The 16,604-nt window shown below is 44.0% G+C and overlaps 1 protein-coding gene across 1 annotated transcript in view; it reads right to left on the bottom strand.

Moving 5' to 3' along the window:
• Nucleotides 1-16,604, bottom strand: part of AOAH (acyloxyacyl hydrolase) — a 125,643-nt gene that overhangs the window by 59,702 nt on the left and 49,337 nt on the right. The window contains exons 7-12 of the mRNA XM_074986051.1: nucleotides 11,398-11,468; nucleotides 8,910-8,970; nucleotides 8,364-8,434; nucleotides 5,633-5,681; nucleotides 4,521-4,569; nucleotides 3,217-3,311 (exon numbers count right to left, since the gene is read on the bottom strand). Of these exons, the coding sequence (XP_074842152.1) occupies nucleotides 3,217-3,311; nucleotides 4,521-4,569; nucleotides 5,633-5,681; nucleotides 8,364-8,434; nucleotides 8,910-8,970; nucleotides 11,398-11,468 (396 nt within the window). The remainder of the gene's footprint in view (nucleotides 1-3,216; nucleotides 3,312-4,520; nucleotides 4,570-5,632; nucleotides 5,682-8,363; nucleotides 8,435-8,909; nucleotides 8,971-11,397; nucleotides 11,469-16,604) is intronic.

The following is a 16,604-nucleotide window of genomic DNA, read 5'->3' as shown; positions in this document are numbered from 1 at the left end:
TGTCTCAGCCAGCCCCTCCTTGGTTGGCTCCTCTTTCTGGGTTCCTCAAGCATATCTGCTCCACCTCTTCTCTTTGGCCACGGCTACACTAGCCCCCGTCTTTTGAAAGAAGTATACTAATGAGCCACTTCAGCACATGAATGCAGCACCTCATTAGCATAATGGCAGCTGTGTGCATTTCAAAGTGCCACTTTAGAAACTCACGTCGCCCCCGTGTAGACAGGGGCCTTTCGAAAGGAACCCCCCAGTCTTCGAAAGCCCCTTCTTCCCAAAACCAAATGGGAAGGAGGGGCTTTCAAAGTCCCGGGGGTCCTTTCGAAAGGCTCCTGTCTACATGGGTGGCGTGCATTTAGAAAGCGGCACTTTTGAAATGCGCACATCCACCATTATTCTAATGAGGCACTGCATATTCATGGTAGCACCTCATTAGTATCTACCGAAGTGGCTCATTAGCATCACCCTTTCGAAAGGCAAGGGCTAGTGTAGCCATGGCCTCTCTGTGTGAGGAAAAGCCCATTAAGTATAGACAAGGCAGGTATTTCCCAGGGTCTATTGCGTACTGAGCGTTCCTTTATGGGCCTCTCAACTTCCCTATGGATTTGTTCTTTGCCCTCTTGTGCTGGCTAAATACCTTATGAGAGCAAACATAAACATACAGCAAAAAGCTGGAAAATGAGGCCTTTGTTTTCTTTGTTTTGCTTCTCCTGCGTGTCCCCTGCTCCCATCTTTGGGGGCTTTGTGCCACAGCATCATTTGTTTCATGGTAAATCCACCTCTGACACTTAGCACTCCATGCTCCATGTAACTCGGTGTATGAACTCTGGCTGGCTTATTTTCTCAAGTTGATAGGTCAGCTTGCATAATGCACAGTAAAAAGTAATTTCATCCAGTTAACTTAAGCCTCATGGAGTCATTGTACCTGTGCAACATGAGGACAAAGAGGGTAGAAAACCATACCAAAGCAGAATGGTAGAATTTTGCACTTATTTTGTACTGGCACAAATAACTACATGAGGAGCAGGGCACCAGAGAATCAAGTTCTGTGTGTAAAAATGTTAATGAGTCTTTCAGAACTTGGGGAAACTCAGAGGAAGAGACTAAGAGCATTATTTCACTAGGTGGGTGGTGAAGCGCTGGAATGGGTTACCTATGGAGGCGGTAGATTCTCCTTCCCTAGAGTTTTTTAAGTCCCAGCTTGACTAAATTCTGGCCAGGATGACTTAGTTAGGGTTAGTCCTACTTTGGGCAGGGGGATGGACTCAATGACCTCCTGAGGGTCCTTCCAGGCCTAGGGTTCCATGATTCTATGAAGATCCTGACACGGTTTGCTTCTTCTCAGCTGGGAAGAAAGGGAGAGAGGAAATGTCTATTTCAGGAATGAGGTGGCCAGAATATCTCTCTAGGAGAGAGTGACTTCGAGGAAGCTCCAAAATTTTGGTGCCGCAGAGGCTCAGGTAGCTATAATCCACCCCTGCTTCTAATCCTCCAGCAAGTCATTTTTTAAAATCAGGAGCCATTGGATTAATTTAAACTACACTAGGGTTAAATCTGTGCCAAAAAAGAAACTGGATAACCCTGGTGCATCTTAAAACAGATGCTGGAAAACCAATTTTATTGCAATTCATGCAGGAAATATGCTGTGAGTATGAAAGGTCATGTGCCAAGTTTCAGCCCAAAGAAATTGTTTATAGAAAAGTTGTAAAATTTGAACGTCAGTGATTTATAATAGAAAAGCTGACAGTCTAAAACCATAGCTTGAATACATCACATTGTTATTGTCATCACCATCAACAGTATTATTACCATATTTATTAGACAAGATAATCTCAATTATCGTTATCAGTAATTCATTATGCTCCATCATCAGCTCTGCCACCAATGTCATTCCTATAATCATCTCTCAAACTATTAATGAAGAAAAATAACTGCTAATCTAGAATATTTAAATCAGTTCATCTTTAAAAATGAAAGATAAAAAATGCATACAATTCTGATTGAAATTTGCATGCTGCCAGTAATGCTGTAATTATGGAGTCTGAATATTTTCTTTTCAAACTCTGCTTGGTTCCTCTTTCTCAGGAGCCAGTTTGGATTTAGCATGCCACAGAGGAAGTCAGTTTTTTTAGCTAACTTGTGTCACTTCGATGCAATCTGTCTGCTATTGACCCAAGTGCAATGCTGGTAAACTCCAGCGGGGACTAATATACAGCTTTTCTCATCTACAGAGTCAAATCTGTGCAACTCAAGGAAGTCTGCTTGGGGAGGAATAAAGGGGAGGAATGGGGATCTTGGAGGATTCCCCTTCACAAAGAGTGGAATTTTTAAAAGTGATTTACTCCCCTGGCCTTTTCATTCCAGCTCAGTGAATGGCACTGCAATATCTTCTTCTGTAGCATAATCAACATTCTGGGTTTTTTTTCTATTTGAAAAACATGAAGAGATCATGCTGCGAAGTGACCCAAATGAAGAGCCAGCATTATGGTGTCGACAGCGTTCCCTGTACAGACTCATTCCTTTAAGACTAATATACCAAATCCTTGGTTTTATCCCCACAGCCACAGCCACAAAAACATGCACGTTATGGTAATTAATTCTATATATGCATGTGACTGGAGGGATAAAATCTATGGTACTATAGGCCCTGAACCGAGGAAGAATATTTTCCAGCTACCAGAACACCAAATTTTGCTGGCCTTATTCAGAATGAGCAATATTAAAACAAGGAGTCCTACACTGACTTCATTGAGTCTGCTTATGTATGTAGTATTTTGTGTAGGAAAGGGTTACAGAACTGTGCCTATCAACAGCAAAACAGCTTTCTCCTTTTTTTTTTGAGGCTTGCATTTATAAAGCCAAATGTACTGAGTTCACTTTACTGTGTAATAACAGAGCTTAGGTCAGCAAAGAATTTGTCCCCAAACTCCACTCCTATCAAAGGAGTCATGGCAGCAAGGAATTTGCTCCTTTATCTTTATCTTATACATTTTTAACAGCAAAGAATCCCCTGGCAGTTGCTTTGGCATAGACGGGGATGTTCCCCCTTCCCGAGACTCTCCAGAATTCCTTGCAATGGAGACTTTCTCCAAAAATGTGATGGATTTCCAAAACAAAGGGCATTTTGCACCTGTTCTCTGTTGGCACCCTGCGTAACAGGAGACAAGGCAAATTCCAATCTCAGGCTGGCACTGATTCAACAAGCAGAACAGAATTCCTTACCAGAGACATATGTGCTGCTTCCATCCATTCAGGAGGGATGTGAAAGTGAGCACCGGCTGAATCTCCCAGCAAAATGATACCCTTGGACTCTGCATCTAATAAGCACATTTCATTAATAGTTTTTAAATTCCCTTGGCCCTTGTCACATTGCAAAGAGTATCTCTGCATAAAAAAAGCAACAAGATGAAGATAAAAAAGGCATGGCCATGAATAGATTGTGTGTAAAATAGAAATAGGGCATTGGTCACTATTTGCATTTGAAACGTGTTCGTTTCAGATCCTAGAATAGGAGATTTTTACTCTGTCTGCACCAACAGCCTGTCTAAACAGATGTGCCAACAATCTAAGAAAATCAAGTAGGCAAGCTGTATGAATAAGAGAGAGGGAGAGAAACCCTTTCTCACTAAACCTTGCTTAGTGAGTGTTGTACTTGCTGAGTGAGAAAGATTCCCATAAAATTTTATTCCAATCTGGAATTTTTATTTTAACTGACTTATGGAATATTTATCAAAATACTTAACATCAAAATTTAGGGAAAACAGAATACTCAGGGAATCGGTAATGGCTTATGTTAAGACTAGATGTGTGAGTCAGGGGCTCTCAGGGTAATTTCATCGGAACAATCTGGCTTTTTAATAATTAATGTTACTTAGCGCTTGAGTAGTACTTTCCATCTAGATTAACAAAGAGCTTTGAAAAGAAGTTTTTCACCTTTAAGTCTCTAATTTAATGTGAGTCAATGTAAGTATTGATTGAAAGTTCTTTTATGGTTTCTTAATAGTAATATAATACTAGCATATCTATACCAGTCCATTTCATAGTGGACAGATAGCCACATCAGGAAAAATCTCACCACAGCAACCGGCACCATTATTGGCATCTACAGCACAGTGATAACTCAGATGAGCATAGAGACTAAATGGTCCTCTCACTCACAGAGAGAGCACCTACAACTTCAACTAGAGGCAGACTGGCACATTGAAGAAAAGTCCGCTCTGAAGCTGCTCTCACTATAACTGATCTATGAATTAAAAAAAAAAAAAATCAAAGTCCTACGTTCTCAGGTGGGTATCTTTCTGCCCAAAATTCACTTTTAAAATCATTGTTTCCATTAATATTGCTATTATAACAGCATATGTCCTTTGAGGTTTCCCCTCACTTTAAAGAAAGAGTGAATTAGCTATTTCTGTAATTATAAAGAAACTATGGTATCTGCTCTTCTCTCTAGATTTATGACCGTGACTGTTCTGTATACAAAGGTAACACATATTTATTTATGTCATGTGTTAAATGTAATGACTCACCTTCACAGAATTTTTTCTCGTATGGAATTCCATCTTTTGGATCTACACCCTTTCGGAGGAGAAAAGTGAAGAGAAACTCTATCTGATACCTCCAAAATGACAACAAAAATCAAATCGCAAGACTTTCATTTGGATTATTAGCTTTGAAGAACTATAATATCACAATAAACTTGATTTAATTCAGTTAATGTCTATGTATAACCTTAAATCTCTCATAACTGGTTTTTGTCTGGGAGTTAGCTTTTTAAAAAACAGAGATCATGAAGAAGTTTAAAGTTCTTGCTATGTCACTGGAGTGGTGTTAAGTCCAAAGTAGTCCAAATAGCATCTTGTTTCAGAGACTTCAAGTGGCATGTGGTTTGGATTTAAATTGGATTTAATGTCTCTTTCAAATGCAGAACTCATAAAAGTTAAGTTTTTTCTACATTCATGAGTAGATACCTTAACTCCCCAATGTTCTGAAACTGTGCTGTGAAAGCACTATTATAACTTTCATACATTCGCTTTTGGATGTTGCACTCACAGACTTGCATAAAGTGTCAGAAATTCTGGCAACTCCTCCGTGCTGCCTCCTTCCCGCCCCCCACCCGCTACACCCAGCAACACCTGAAAACAAAACACCAGGTCAGAAAACACTTGCATAATTCGGTTTTATTCCCACAAGTATGGTGAGGTTTACTGCTGGGCATTTCTTGCCACCCAACCAGAGAGGTGTCCTTTATTCACAAGTAGTAACGGCACATTCTTTAAGCAAACCCAGTGACTTCAGTGGTATTACTTGTGATATCACAATCTGGTATGCCAATGAAAATGGTCTAAACTTGTGGTTCTCAACCTGGGGTCCATGGACACCTGCGGTTCTGTGAAGGCATTGCAGGGGGGTCCGTGAAAAAAAGAAAGATAAACAAAAATGTCCATAGAAAGTAGAATTGGCTTTGTTGGGGATCCACAAGTGGTTGGGGAAGGGTGATTGGGAGTCCGCACTAGTGAAAATGTTGGGAACCACTGGTCTAAACGCTTGCGGACTAATTATAAAATGGATAAGGGAGGTGGGAAGGGAGGAAGAAGAGAAGGAAGGGAAGAAATTTGAGGATTTAAGATCATTTACTTACCCATATCCCATTGCAGTTAGAATCCCTTTCCACATCCCAGTTATCTGGGCTAAGACAGAGATACAAAAAGAGATAGGGTGTTAAAAATAATCACACAGGGCTAATGGTAAAATGTTTTGTGCTTTTCAATTAAATCAGCCTTCTTGGTCCATTTGCTATAAGAGTATAATGTCCAGGCAGCTTGAGCCCCTTGGAGATCATCAAACAGTCAAGAGAACAAGTTTAAGCGTTTTAAAGGAAATCATTAAAAATTTCAAGTTGTACACACTTCTTTTTCTTTTTGGCATGTAAGAGAAGAGAAATTCCCCCCTAAATACACTGAAAAATTAGAGCCCACTTCTGCAAAGTGCTGAGTAATTCTAATCCAGGGCATAGTTTCCACAGATCTGGAGTGTCATTTCCAGCTTGGGTAGCCATACCCCAAGCAGCAAGGTAAGTACAGCAGTGGAGCTGCAGCTGAAGAGGCATCAAGATGGGCTCACTGTGCCACGTACAATCTCATCTGAAACTGTAGGCATGTATTTGAAGTGGGTAGCTCATCTTGATACCCACAGACATGTGCAGGGCTACTGGGGGCGGGGAAGGGACGGGGAGAAGGGGCCGTTGTGCTGGGGCCCAGTGATGTAAAAGGGTACAGGTCTCCTGGATGCTGCTGTTGCTATCACAGCTGCAACAGAGCTATGAGCCTTTTCAATTGCTGCTGCACCCCGGCTGTGCGATCCGAGCAGTGCAGAACGGCTGGTAGGTGGAGGCTAGCTCCTGGCCTGCCCCTTCCACAAGGGCCCAGAGTCACCCCCTTCCCATTTTGCCTAGGGGCCCAGCCACCTCTCCTCAGCCCTGGAGAGGTGGCTATACTGCTATTTTTCATGTGGCTAGCTTGGGTGGAGACATCATCAGCATGTCTACCTGGTTTGGAAATTACTCCTCCAGCTCTAATGTAGACACACACAAGCATTTGCAGCCTCTCCTACCACTGAAGTTAACTGGCTCTACCCTTTCAATCCGATTGCAAATCTCATCAAACTTACTGAGGGCCTGATCCAAAGCCCCAATAAAGGCCTTGAAAAGTCTCCCATTCACTTCCACAAGCTTTGGATCAGGCCCATCATCTACAACCGGCTCATTCCCAGTTTACACTGCAGCCCGATCTAAAGTTTCTCCTGTGTCACTTGGGGTATTAGAAACTGAAGATTGCTAACACAGTGTGCTACCCAGTGTGAATGCAACATCATTCTGCTAAACCTGGTTTTAAACTACTTGGGACCTAGTCTAGGGGACAGGTTATAGAAACAGTTCTGAACTATGCCCCGTGGTTGCTCAGTGATACAATGATTTAAATGATTTTGTAAAATGGGGTAAAATATGGTGCAGGGAGGGCCTACATAAGTGATATTCATACTTAGACCATTTCTCCTTTCAGTAAGACCATTTCTGCTTCTGCGCAGCTCCCACCAATTTCAGTGTGAACTTTGCATGAGCATCTGAGGGCAGAACATTGCATAGTGCATGTGTGTGTTTCTTCCTTGCAGCAAGGCATTCAAACTGTCTAGTTTTAATTGCTCTTCTGTGATACTTATTCTACCAGCATAGGAACACTAAGTAAATAGGAGCTTATTCTGAAGATCAAAAAGTATCAAAAAAGGGCCTAATCTCCAGATGTACGGAGTACCTACAACCACCAGCGAAGTCAATGAGGAAGTGATGGGAAACACTGTAGTCTACTGGATTAGGACACAAAAAACTGGGGCCCATTTGTGGCTCTGCCACTGACTTGCCATGTGATGAGGCATAAGATCATTTCACCTCTCTGTGCTTCTCTTTGCCCTCCCCTCTCATCCTCTGCCTGTCTTGTCTGCTTAGGCTTGTCTATGCTAGGGAGTTAAGTCGATTGCAGATATGCAGTTCTAGCTATGGCAGTTGTATAGCTAGAATTGACTTATCCTCAGTTGACTTACCTGGCCATCTACACAGAAGGAGGCTGACGTGAGAAAATCTCACACTGACCCCCCTTACTCCTTGCATGATTGAGGAGCACAGCACAGTTCGATTGAGGAGTACAGGAGTACAATTGTGTTTCTGCAGCCTCCGCGTAACCCAAATTTTTGTGCAAATCAGGTAGGGAGATGGGAACCTGGCTGCCACTTGCTTCCCAGCTCTCCACTGCTTGCAGACCCAGGAAACTGACCAGCCTACCAGGGCTGGTCAGTTTCCTGACTGCTTCTCCCTGCCTTCCCCCAGCAGCAAGGCTGGCAGAAGACAGTGGGAGGGCTTTTAGACCGTGTAGTTGCCCACAGGCTGACAACTGTGCAGCTGAGAGAAGGCAGGGAGAAGGGGCTGCAGAGCAGCATCAAATTGTGCTTAACTCATGTTAAAGTGAGTTATGTGCAACTTGAAGCCATGTATGTTGAGGGTTTACTGTACAGGGGTCGACTGCCAACCCCAGATAGTTCAATTTCTTGCATCTCTACCAGGTGCACAAAATTGAACTCCAGAAGATTGACACGGACAGGTTGATTTTCTTGGTAGTGTAGACATATCCTTAAACTGCAAGTTTTGTGTCTGTATAGAATCTGTCACCACTAGAACCCTTCTTGATTGGGTCATCTACATTCTATGAGAGTACAAATTAAGAGATAATAAATAAGAACAATAATGCTGCTTTCAGGATTTGACCAAAAAGGTAACATATTTCTTTTGAACATGAGCACCTAAAAATAATTAAAAGACTTACCGTCTACCAGGGTACACTGTCGCTTTTCCTTCATTGCAGTCTCTGCCTCTCCAGTGATATCCCCTCAAAGTCTAAAAGCCAAGAGAAGCAAAAATAGGATATTCTTTTCATTATTTCTTTTTATAATTTCACGTAGCTGAGAATCTAACTCAAGGTGCAGGAATAAAGCCTGGTAAATGGATTTTATTCCAAATACCCTGCACTAAGCTTGCATAAATGTCGCTGTGCTAATTCTGATGTAGAAATAAGAAAAGCTGCCAATTTTATTTTTCAAATGGCTTTGCTTTACCTTCAATTAATTCAATAAACATACTACTCAGTGGTAGAGCAGTTTGCTTTTTCAGACAATGCCACTACCTCCAAAGTGGCATGAATGAATTTCTTCCTCTTTCCCTCAAAATATAGTCATCTTCTATAATAAACACTGCTCTCACTCGACTCATATGCTCGCCCATGAAAGAAAATGATTTTGTAAAAGCTAGAAGAAATGTCAGAGAGATTCTTGTCAAGAGGGCATTATCCCACCTAAAGAGAAGCTTTACGTACCGGGAAAGCACTAAATTTATCTCCATCAAAGTCTTCATATGGTAACTTGTTTTTTATGACGCTGTAAAATAAAACCACAATATTTTGTTTCAGAAACAAACAAGCAATAGAGAGGAAAACATACAAGCTATTTGCTAATTAATTACTCACTCCAGGTTCGAGCACAACTATCTGCATATCAAGGTATCAATCGCTCATTTCAGTGTATCAATTTCAAGCACTCTGGTCTCAGTTCAATGGAGTTAGACCTATGTAACAGCAGAATCCAGCACTATATTCTTAAAATAAGCCAGCAAATCAAATCTTTAGTAAAATCAACCTAATGCTGTCCCAATTATGTAAAATGACAGCATATAGGAGTCCACAGATCCTGCAGGTTTCCTACATGTCATGACATCTGTTCTTGGCTAGGGAAAGCAGATTAGCATCTGTCTTCAGCGGTGAAACAAGTGTCCTCATATACTGCTTAGCAAGTGGGGGTCTGGGAATAACATGCTAAGAAATCTTTCCTTGTTAGGCTAGGATGACCTTGAAAGAGTTTGCAACCTCTTGGACACATGAGCACTACTAAATCAAGAGTCCAAAAACTTAGCTGTTGCTCCAGGGCAAGGTGGTTTCAAATTACATTAGCATCAGGCGCTGAAGAACCCATGGAGGTAGGCTATGAACATTTCTACTTATACTTGTTATAATCCTGATTCACCGTGCACTCAGCATTTTAAAAGTCCTGACTGCTCTAGGCTAGTTCTAGCTCTGGGATTAGAGGGAGCTGAAAGGAAGTGGCACAGATCTAGAACAAGTTCACAGTGGAAAACCTTTGGCCAAGTATGTAGCGGGGAGGGAGGGGAAGGAACTGAACATCGTTGATCTGCCATATGTTTTGCAGTGTGTGTGTGTGTGCTTTTTGGCTCCTACTACGGCTATTCATGGAGCTAAATGTTCTAATCTCCCTGCTCATAATCATTTGGCCTTGACGGAACGGATTTTACAGTCTCTAGACAAGGGGTCAACAGCCTTTCTGAGGCAGAGTGCCGAAATTTGACCTTCTGACCTCTATGTATGGTCTGAGTGCTGGTGATAGTTTTTAAATTCACTAATAGTCCTACTTACAAGAGCTTTGTTAATTAATAAATTAAGATGCGGAGCGTTACCGTTTTGGTGGTGGTTGGTAGCGTTAGCTGGCCTTTTGTTAATCCACAGGCAGCATGGTTTTGAGCAAGCTCCTGGCAGCTTGGAGGAGGAGGTGCAGGGCTGAGCTCCTGCCTCATGTGCCAATGAAAAGCTGCTTGCTTGCCACTCTTGGAACATGAGCCATGGGTTGCTGACTCCTGCTCTAGACTAAATTTGCTACACAGATCACACCAACTCCTATTCTTGATATTTGAGGTTCAATCACAACAATGGAATTTTACTGAAGAAAATGGCCCATGGAAGAGGGTCATTCTACAAATAAATTGTGTGTCCTTATTCCTTCGTAGATATGCTTCAAATGTTCTTTACATTCTCTATTCCAATGGATACCCGTTGAAAACAATAGCCCAGTTGACTGCCAGTCTTCTAGTTAAGGCAACCATATCTCCCTGTCCCAAATATCCTCCAAGCCCCAGGGAGCCAGGAAGGAGGCGGCAGCTGCTGGCGATCCTCCTGACCCTGGGAAAGTGACAGCTGCTGGTAATCCCCCAGAGAAGCGCTAGCTGTGGGCCCTCCCCCAGAGGACCAGGTAAGTGGCAGCCCCCGATGCTCCCTGAGCCCTGGGGAATCAGCAGCTGCCCACTCTCTTCCTGCTCCCCAGGCTCCCGGAAGTGTGTTTGTGGGGGGGATGGCCCAAATATGGGACAATGAGTCCCTTTTAAAAAATAAGTTGGGACACCTTTTTAGCATCCCAAACACGGGACTGACCCGCCCAATATGGGATGTATGGTCACCCTATATACTCTTTCACTAGGACTCTCACTTTAATGGATATATAACTGAGCTTTTTCCCTGTCCAGTCTTTATCTTGTGCCTTTTAGAATGCTGCAGGTGACACCTCCTGTGATCAAAGGAGAGCAAGTTTCTCTCCAGTGCAACAGGGAGCATAATAGTTGGGTAAGTGACCAATGTGGACAAGCTTACTGGGGCAGGCCATCTGCAGGAAAAGCGGTACTAGATGACAAGCTGGCTTGTGGACATGGGATCTCTGGATGGGAAGTTGCCAGGATACACCAGTTTGGGACGGGGCCTGCGCATATCCTTCTACCATCCCTGATATGTTTTGTTTTCAATATTAAAAATATTCGAATTCATTTCTAGCATCCTCTTCCAGGAGCAATATTCACCCTAATTGCTGTACTTTTTAAAGGATATTGCTGGAGAAAACCAATGTGATCCATAAGAGGAGTACAAAGATATTTTAAATCTGAAGTTTTTTTGGTTTGAGTTATTTAAAAGGAACAAGTGCCCAATTATTACGATGTCTGCGATTAAGGACTGAAAATATCATACATACTATTTAATCTTCTCACACAACTTGACCAGAGGGGGAAACGCACATATACTTGAAAAACCAGCCGTCTTTTTCTAGGAAAAGAGAACAGTGTATTAGTTCATATAGCTCATGTACTTTCTGCCTGCTTGTGTAATGGTTGTCACAAAATGAAAGAGGATGAAAAATTTTCTGGGGAAAATAATCATTTATCAGGATTTTTCACTTTAATAAAGTTGTCCACGTCACTGTTTTATAACCCATCTGCATGTTGCATGAGAGCAGAACATGTGAGAATGATACGTTCTTGGAATTGTAGAAGTGTTCACATTCATGTTCACGTAACATAAATCTTACTCCTCAATGCTCAGTGAGACTTTTGGAGCAAGCGATGCAGGATCAGGCTCAAAAGGAGGACAATATCAGGGCCCAGAGGCGCACATAGTGTACTCATTGGTTTTTTATAGGATTCTTAGATAGAAAAACCCAGGGAAAACCCTTTAGAAAATTATGCTCCAAGATAAATATGGATGATACAGAATATGTATACTATCCCAGCCCTAAGTAGCATTTATTGGTACGTGCTTCTCTCAAAGAAATGCTCACATAATGTAACTGGGGCATTAATTTAATAAACATGTTGCTCGTATCACCTATCATATGTTCAAATACACTGTAAATATTAAGAGCTAAATTCTTATATCAGTGTGCAGGCTGATTAACTGAGCTGTGTACTAAGGAGGTTTGTAGGGCGTAAGCATGAATGGCTTGAACAGCATCTTTTCTTCAGGCTGTGTTGCAGGATTATTATTATTATTATAATTATTATTATTATTGTTATTATTATGTTCAATACCATAATGTCTAGGAGTCCTAATCATGGACAAGGCACTATGCAAACACAGACCAGAAAAATAGTCTCTGCCCACAAAGGCCGTGTCTACACGTGCCCCAAACTTCGAAATGGCCATGCAAATGGCCATTTTGAAGTTTACTAATGAAGCGCTGAAATGCATATTCAGCGCTTCATTAGCATGCGGGCGGCAGCGGCGCTTCGAAATTGACGCGCCTTGCCGCCGCGCGTCGCGTCCAGAAGGGGCTCCTTTTCGAAAGGACGCCGCCTACTTCGAAGTCCCCTTATTCCCATGAGCACATGGGAATAAGGGGACTTCGAAGTAGGCGGGGCCCTTTCGAAAAGGAGCCCCGTCTGGACGCGCCGCGCGGCGGCAAGGCGCGTCAATTTCGAAGCGCCGCTGCCACCCGCATGCTAATGAAGCGCTGAATATGCATTTCAGCGCTTCATTAGTAAACTTCAAAATGGCCATTTGCACGGCCATTTCGAAGTTTGGGGTACGTGTAGACGTAGCCAAAGAGTTACAATTCAATTCTAAAACAAAAGACAACAGACGGCTGGGAAAACAGATGGCGGAGTACAAGAAAACCATACTGGTCAGCACGGCAATCACAGCCACAGATCCTCCAGACCCCCCTACTGTACCCACAGTATAATTTAATGCCCTTGGTGCTGTGCTTTGAAGCATACTAGAGGACTCAGGCTTCTGTGTGGGCTCCCTGCACGCTGACTTCCAATACTGTAGGTACACACCAGCTCTGCTGTGTTCAGGACTCAACATGGCCATGTTGGCAGGCATTAGCATGGAAGGAAACAGATTTGCTCAGGCAATAACACAAGACTGGAAGATATCCACATGTTTCAAGTGTACAGTGAGTGGCCAGCTAGAACTTGCTATTCAATACATTCTTAAATTGCCTACACAACATTACTAGGAGCCTGGGTTACAAACAAGAGAAATTGGAATTGATTACTTATGAGCATAAATTCAGTCTAGCTGGTATTACTGAAATTTATTGGGATGATTTGTGCTACTGGAATGTTAAAATCAATGGTTCTAACCTATTTAAGAAGGACTGAATGGTCAAAACTTGAGTGGGAGGGACAATCCGTATCAAAAGTGGTATTACTTGTTTCCGGCTGCTTCCACACATGCCACCTCCAACCAGAAGTGGCATGATAATGAGGCAATTTGAAGCAGGCTAATGAGGCACTAGTGTGCATATTCAGTGCCTCATTAGCATAATTGCAGCCCTGCAAATTTCAAAGTGCAGACTTCGAATTGCGGATTGACAGCGTAGCTGTGGGCAGCTTTGAAACAAGCACCCCATTTCAACATTCCCTTACTTCCCACAGAACTAGATTGGAGTAAGGGAATGTTAAAGTGGGGTGCTTATTTCAAAGCTGCCCCCATCTTCTCTGTCAATCTGCAATTCAAAGCCTGCACTTTGAAATTTGCATGGCCGCCATTATGCTAATAGTGCACTGAATATGCACGTTATTACCTCATTAAAATGCTTCAAACTGCCTCATTACCATAGCACCTCAGATGGGAGGTGGCATGTGTAGAGGCAGCCTCTGACTGACTGAGAACTTGGAAGAAAATGATCTTGAATGCTTCTGGGTGAACATCCTAACAGATAAAGCACAAGACTGGGTCTTAGGTGATGTTGCATACCATCAACTCATAACAGAGGACAAGGTGACTATCTTCTTATGCACCTATCTATACTGTTTAGGGGGAAAGCTGTGTGATCATGGTGGACTTCAAATAGAATGCATGAGCTGCCAGAACTAAAACATCCTTGTAATTTCTAAAACTTATCGATGACAATTTCCTAGCTCAAAAATGGGGTAGCCAACACAGGGGGTTCTTGATTAGATCTGTCCTAATAGACAACAAAAGAAAACAGATCCCAGAACTAAAAATTAATGGTAGCTTAGGTACCAGTTATCACAACTTGGTGACATTTATAATATACAAGCAGAATAAAGACCAGACCAGTAATATTGTATATAATTTTGTAGAAGTCTGTATATACATATGTACAGACTATGTCTACACTAGCCTCTTCCTTTTGGAAGGGGTATGGTAAAGAGTGAGTTGGTGATATGCTAATGAGGCGCTTCCATGGATATGCAGCACCTCACTAGCACAATGGCAGCCGTGCACGATTCGAAAGTGCCACTTTCGAATTGCGCACCACTCATGTAGACAGGGGCCTTTCGAAAATATACCACTGAACTTCAAAAGCTGCTTCTTCCTATTTGGTTGAAGGAAGAAGTAGCTTTCAAAGTCTGTGGGGTGGAGGGTCTTTTTGAAAGACCCCTGTCTACATGGGTAGCCTGCGATTCAAAAGCGGCACTTTCGAATCTCATGTGGCCGCCGTTTTGCTAATGAGGCACTGCATATTCATGGAAGCACCTCATTAGCATCTTCTCAACTTGCTTATTACCATGCCCCTTCTGAAAGGAAGGGGCTAGTGTAGTTGTGGCCACAGACTTGATGCTTTAATACGACTGATTTCACAAAGCTGAAAATAATTCTGAACTAAATCAGGTAGGAGGAAGACAATTTGATATTTGAGAATTATTATTCTTTGTTATGCTTTACTAGATGCCCACAAAGCCAAAATCCCACATTTGAGGAAGAAGGTTGTGCTGATTAAAAAAACAAAACAAAACAGGTATTAGAGGGGGAAGTAAAGGTGTAACGGCCCACAGGCAGACTCAAACTTGGGACTCTTGTAGCTTTGTGCAGGCACCTCTAGAGCTTGAGCTAAAGGCTAGCCAGCTCTTAGCTTAGGCTATAGAGGACACTTATTTTTTCTCTGTGAAGTGGTCTAGGTACTACTACATGGGACAGTTAACCACACATAGGTGTGTGGGTTACAAAGGCAGCTATAAAAATATACACAGATGGAATCAATCTAGTCCAGCACCCTTTGGTCCAGCAGTATCCGTAAACTGGCATGATTTTAGTTAGCTACACCCATGAAAATTGGCTATCTGCCAAAGTTTCCCTCAGCCCCACAAAGTTTGTTTAAAGCTACCAGTCCTGGCTTTCAGTGTTCTGTGCTGTTATTTCGCTCTAATTTATCCCTAAATAGCTATGTCTACACTGGGATGCTACATCGAAATAGCGGTGGGAGCGGCTGGTGCTCGGCGAGTGGGACAATGACTGCTGGCTCTGGAACTTCCGAATGAGCCGGCAGACATTCCTGAAGCTCTGCCAGTGGCTCACCCCTGCCTTATGGCACCAGGACACCCCCATGCGGCGTGCCCTCACCTTAGAGAAACGGGTCAGCATCGCTGTCTGGAAGCTGGCCACTCCAGACAGCTACTGATCCGTAGGGCAGCAGTTCGGCATGGGCAAGGCCACCATCGGGGCTGTCCTCATGGAGGTAAGAGGATCCAGGGGGAGGGGGGGAGCCCAGGGGGCAGGGCCAGACACACCCTGCACACCCCTCACTGGTGCTGTCTCTTGTCCTTCCCCTGCAGGTCGTCCGCGCAATCAATGCCCTGCTCCTCCACAGGCTCGTGCGGCTTGGGGACCCGGATGCTGCCATCGCGGGGTTTGCCAGCCTGGGCTTCCCAAATTACTCTGGGGCTCTGGATGGGACCCATATCCCCATTCGTGCCCTGGAGCACAGCGGAGGACGCTTCCTCAATAGGAAGGGATACCATTCCGTGGTCCTCCAGGCCTTGGTGGACAGCCAGGGCCGCCTCTTGGACATTTATGTTGGCTGGCCTGGCAGCACCCACGACGCCCGGGTGTTCAGAAATTCGGGCCTGTGCTGCCAGCTGGAGGCGGGGACCTACATCCCCCAGCAGGAGATCCCTGTGAGGGGACACCACCCTGCCCCTCTGCCTCGTCGCAGACGCAGCATACCCCCTCCGGCCCTGGCTCATGCACCCTTACACTGGCCTTGTCACAGCCAGCCAGGAGCGGTTCAACACGCGCTTAAGCCACGCGCACCAGGTGGTCGAGCGCACTTTCGGCTGCCTCAAAGGGCGCTGGAGGTGTCTCCTCACCCGCCTGGATGCAGGCCTCACCAACATCCCCCAGGTTGTGGGCACATGCAGCGCACTCCACAACCTGGTGGAGAGCAAGGGAGAGGCCTTCTTCCAGGGCTGGGCTGTGGAGGTTGGCAGGGCCAACGTCCAGCCACCCGCTGCCCCAGTTGCCAGGTTGACCCTGAGGGGATCCAGGTCCAGGAGGCCCTGCAGGCCCATTTTGACCAGGCTGCGGGGTGAACACTGGCAGGGCCAGCTGCGGGTGAACCACCCACTGCACCCCCCCATCCTCCACAACACTCCCTGCCCCCATGCCCACACCACAGAGAACCCAAGAGCACACCCCCCCCACACACTTCTG

The sequence above is a fragment of the Carettochelys insculpta genome, chromosome 2, assembly GCF_033958435.1.
Source record: "Carettochelys insculpta isolate YL-2023 chromosome 2, ASM3395843v1, whole genome shotgun sequence".
Taxonomy (NCBI): Eukaryota; Metazoa; Chordata; order Testudines; family Carettochelyidae; genus Carettochelys; species Carettochelys insculpta.
This window is presented reverse-complemented; position numbering and strand designations above follow the sequence as displayed.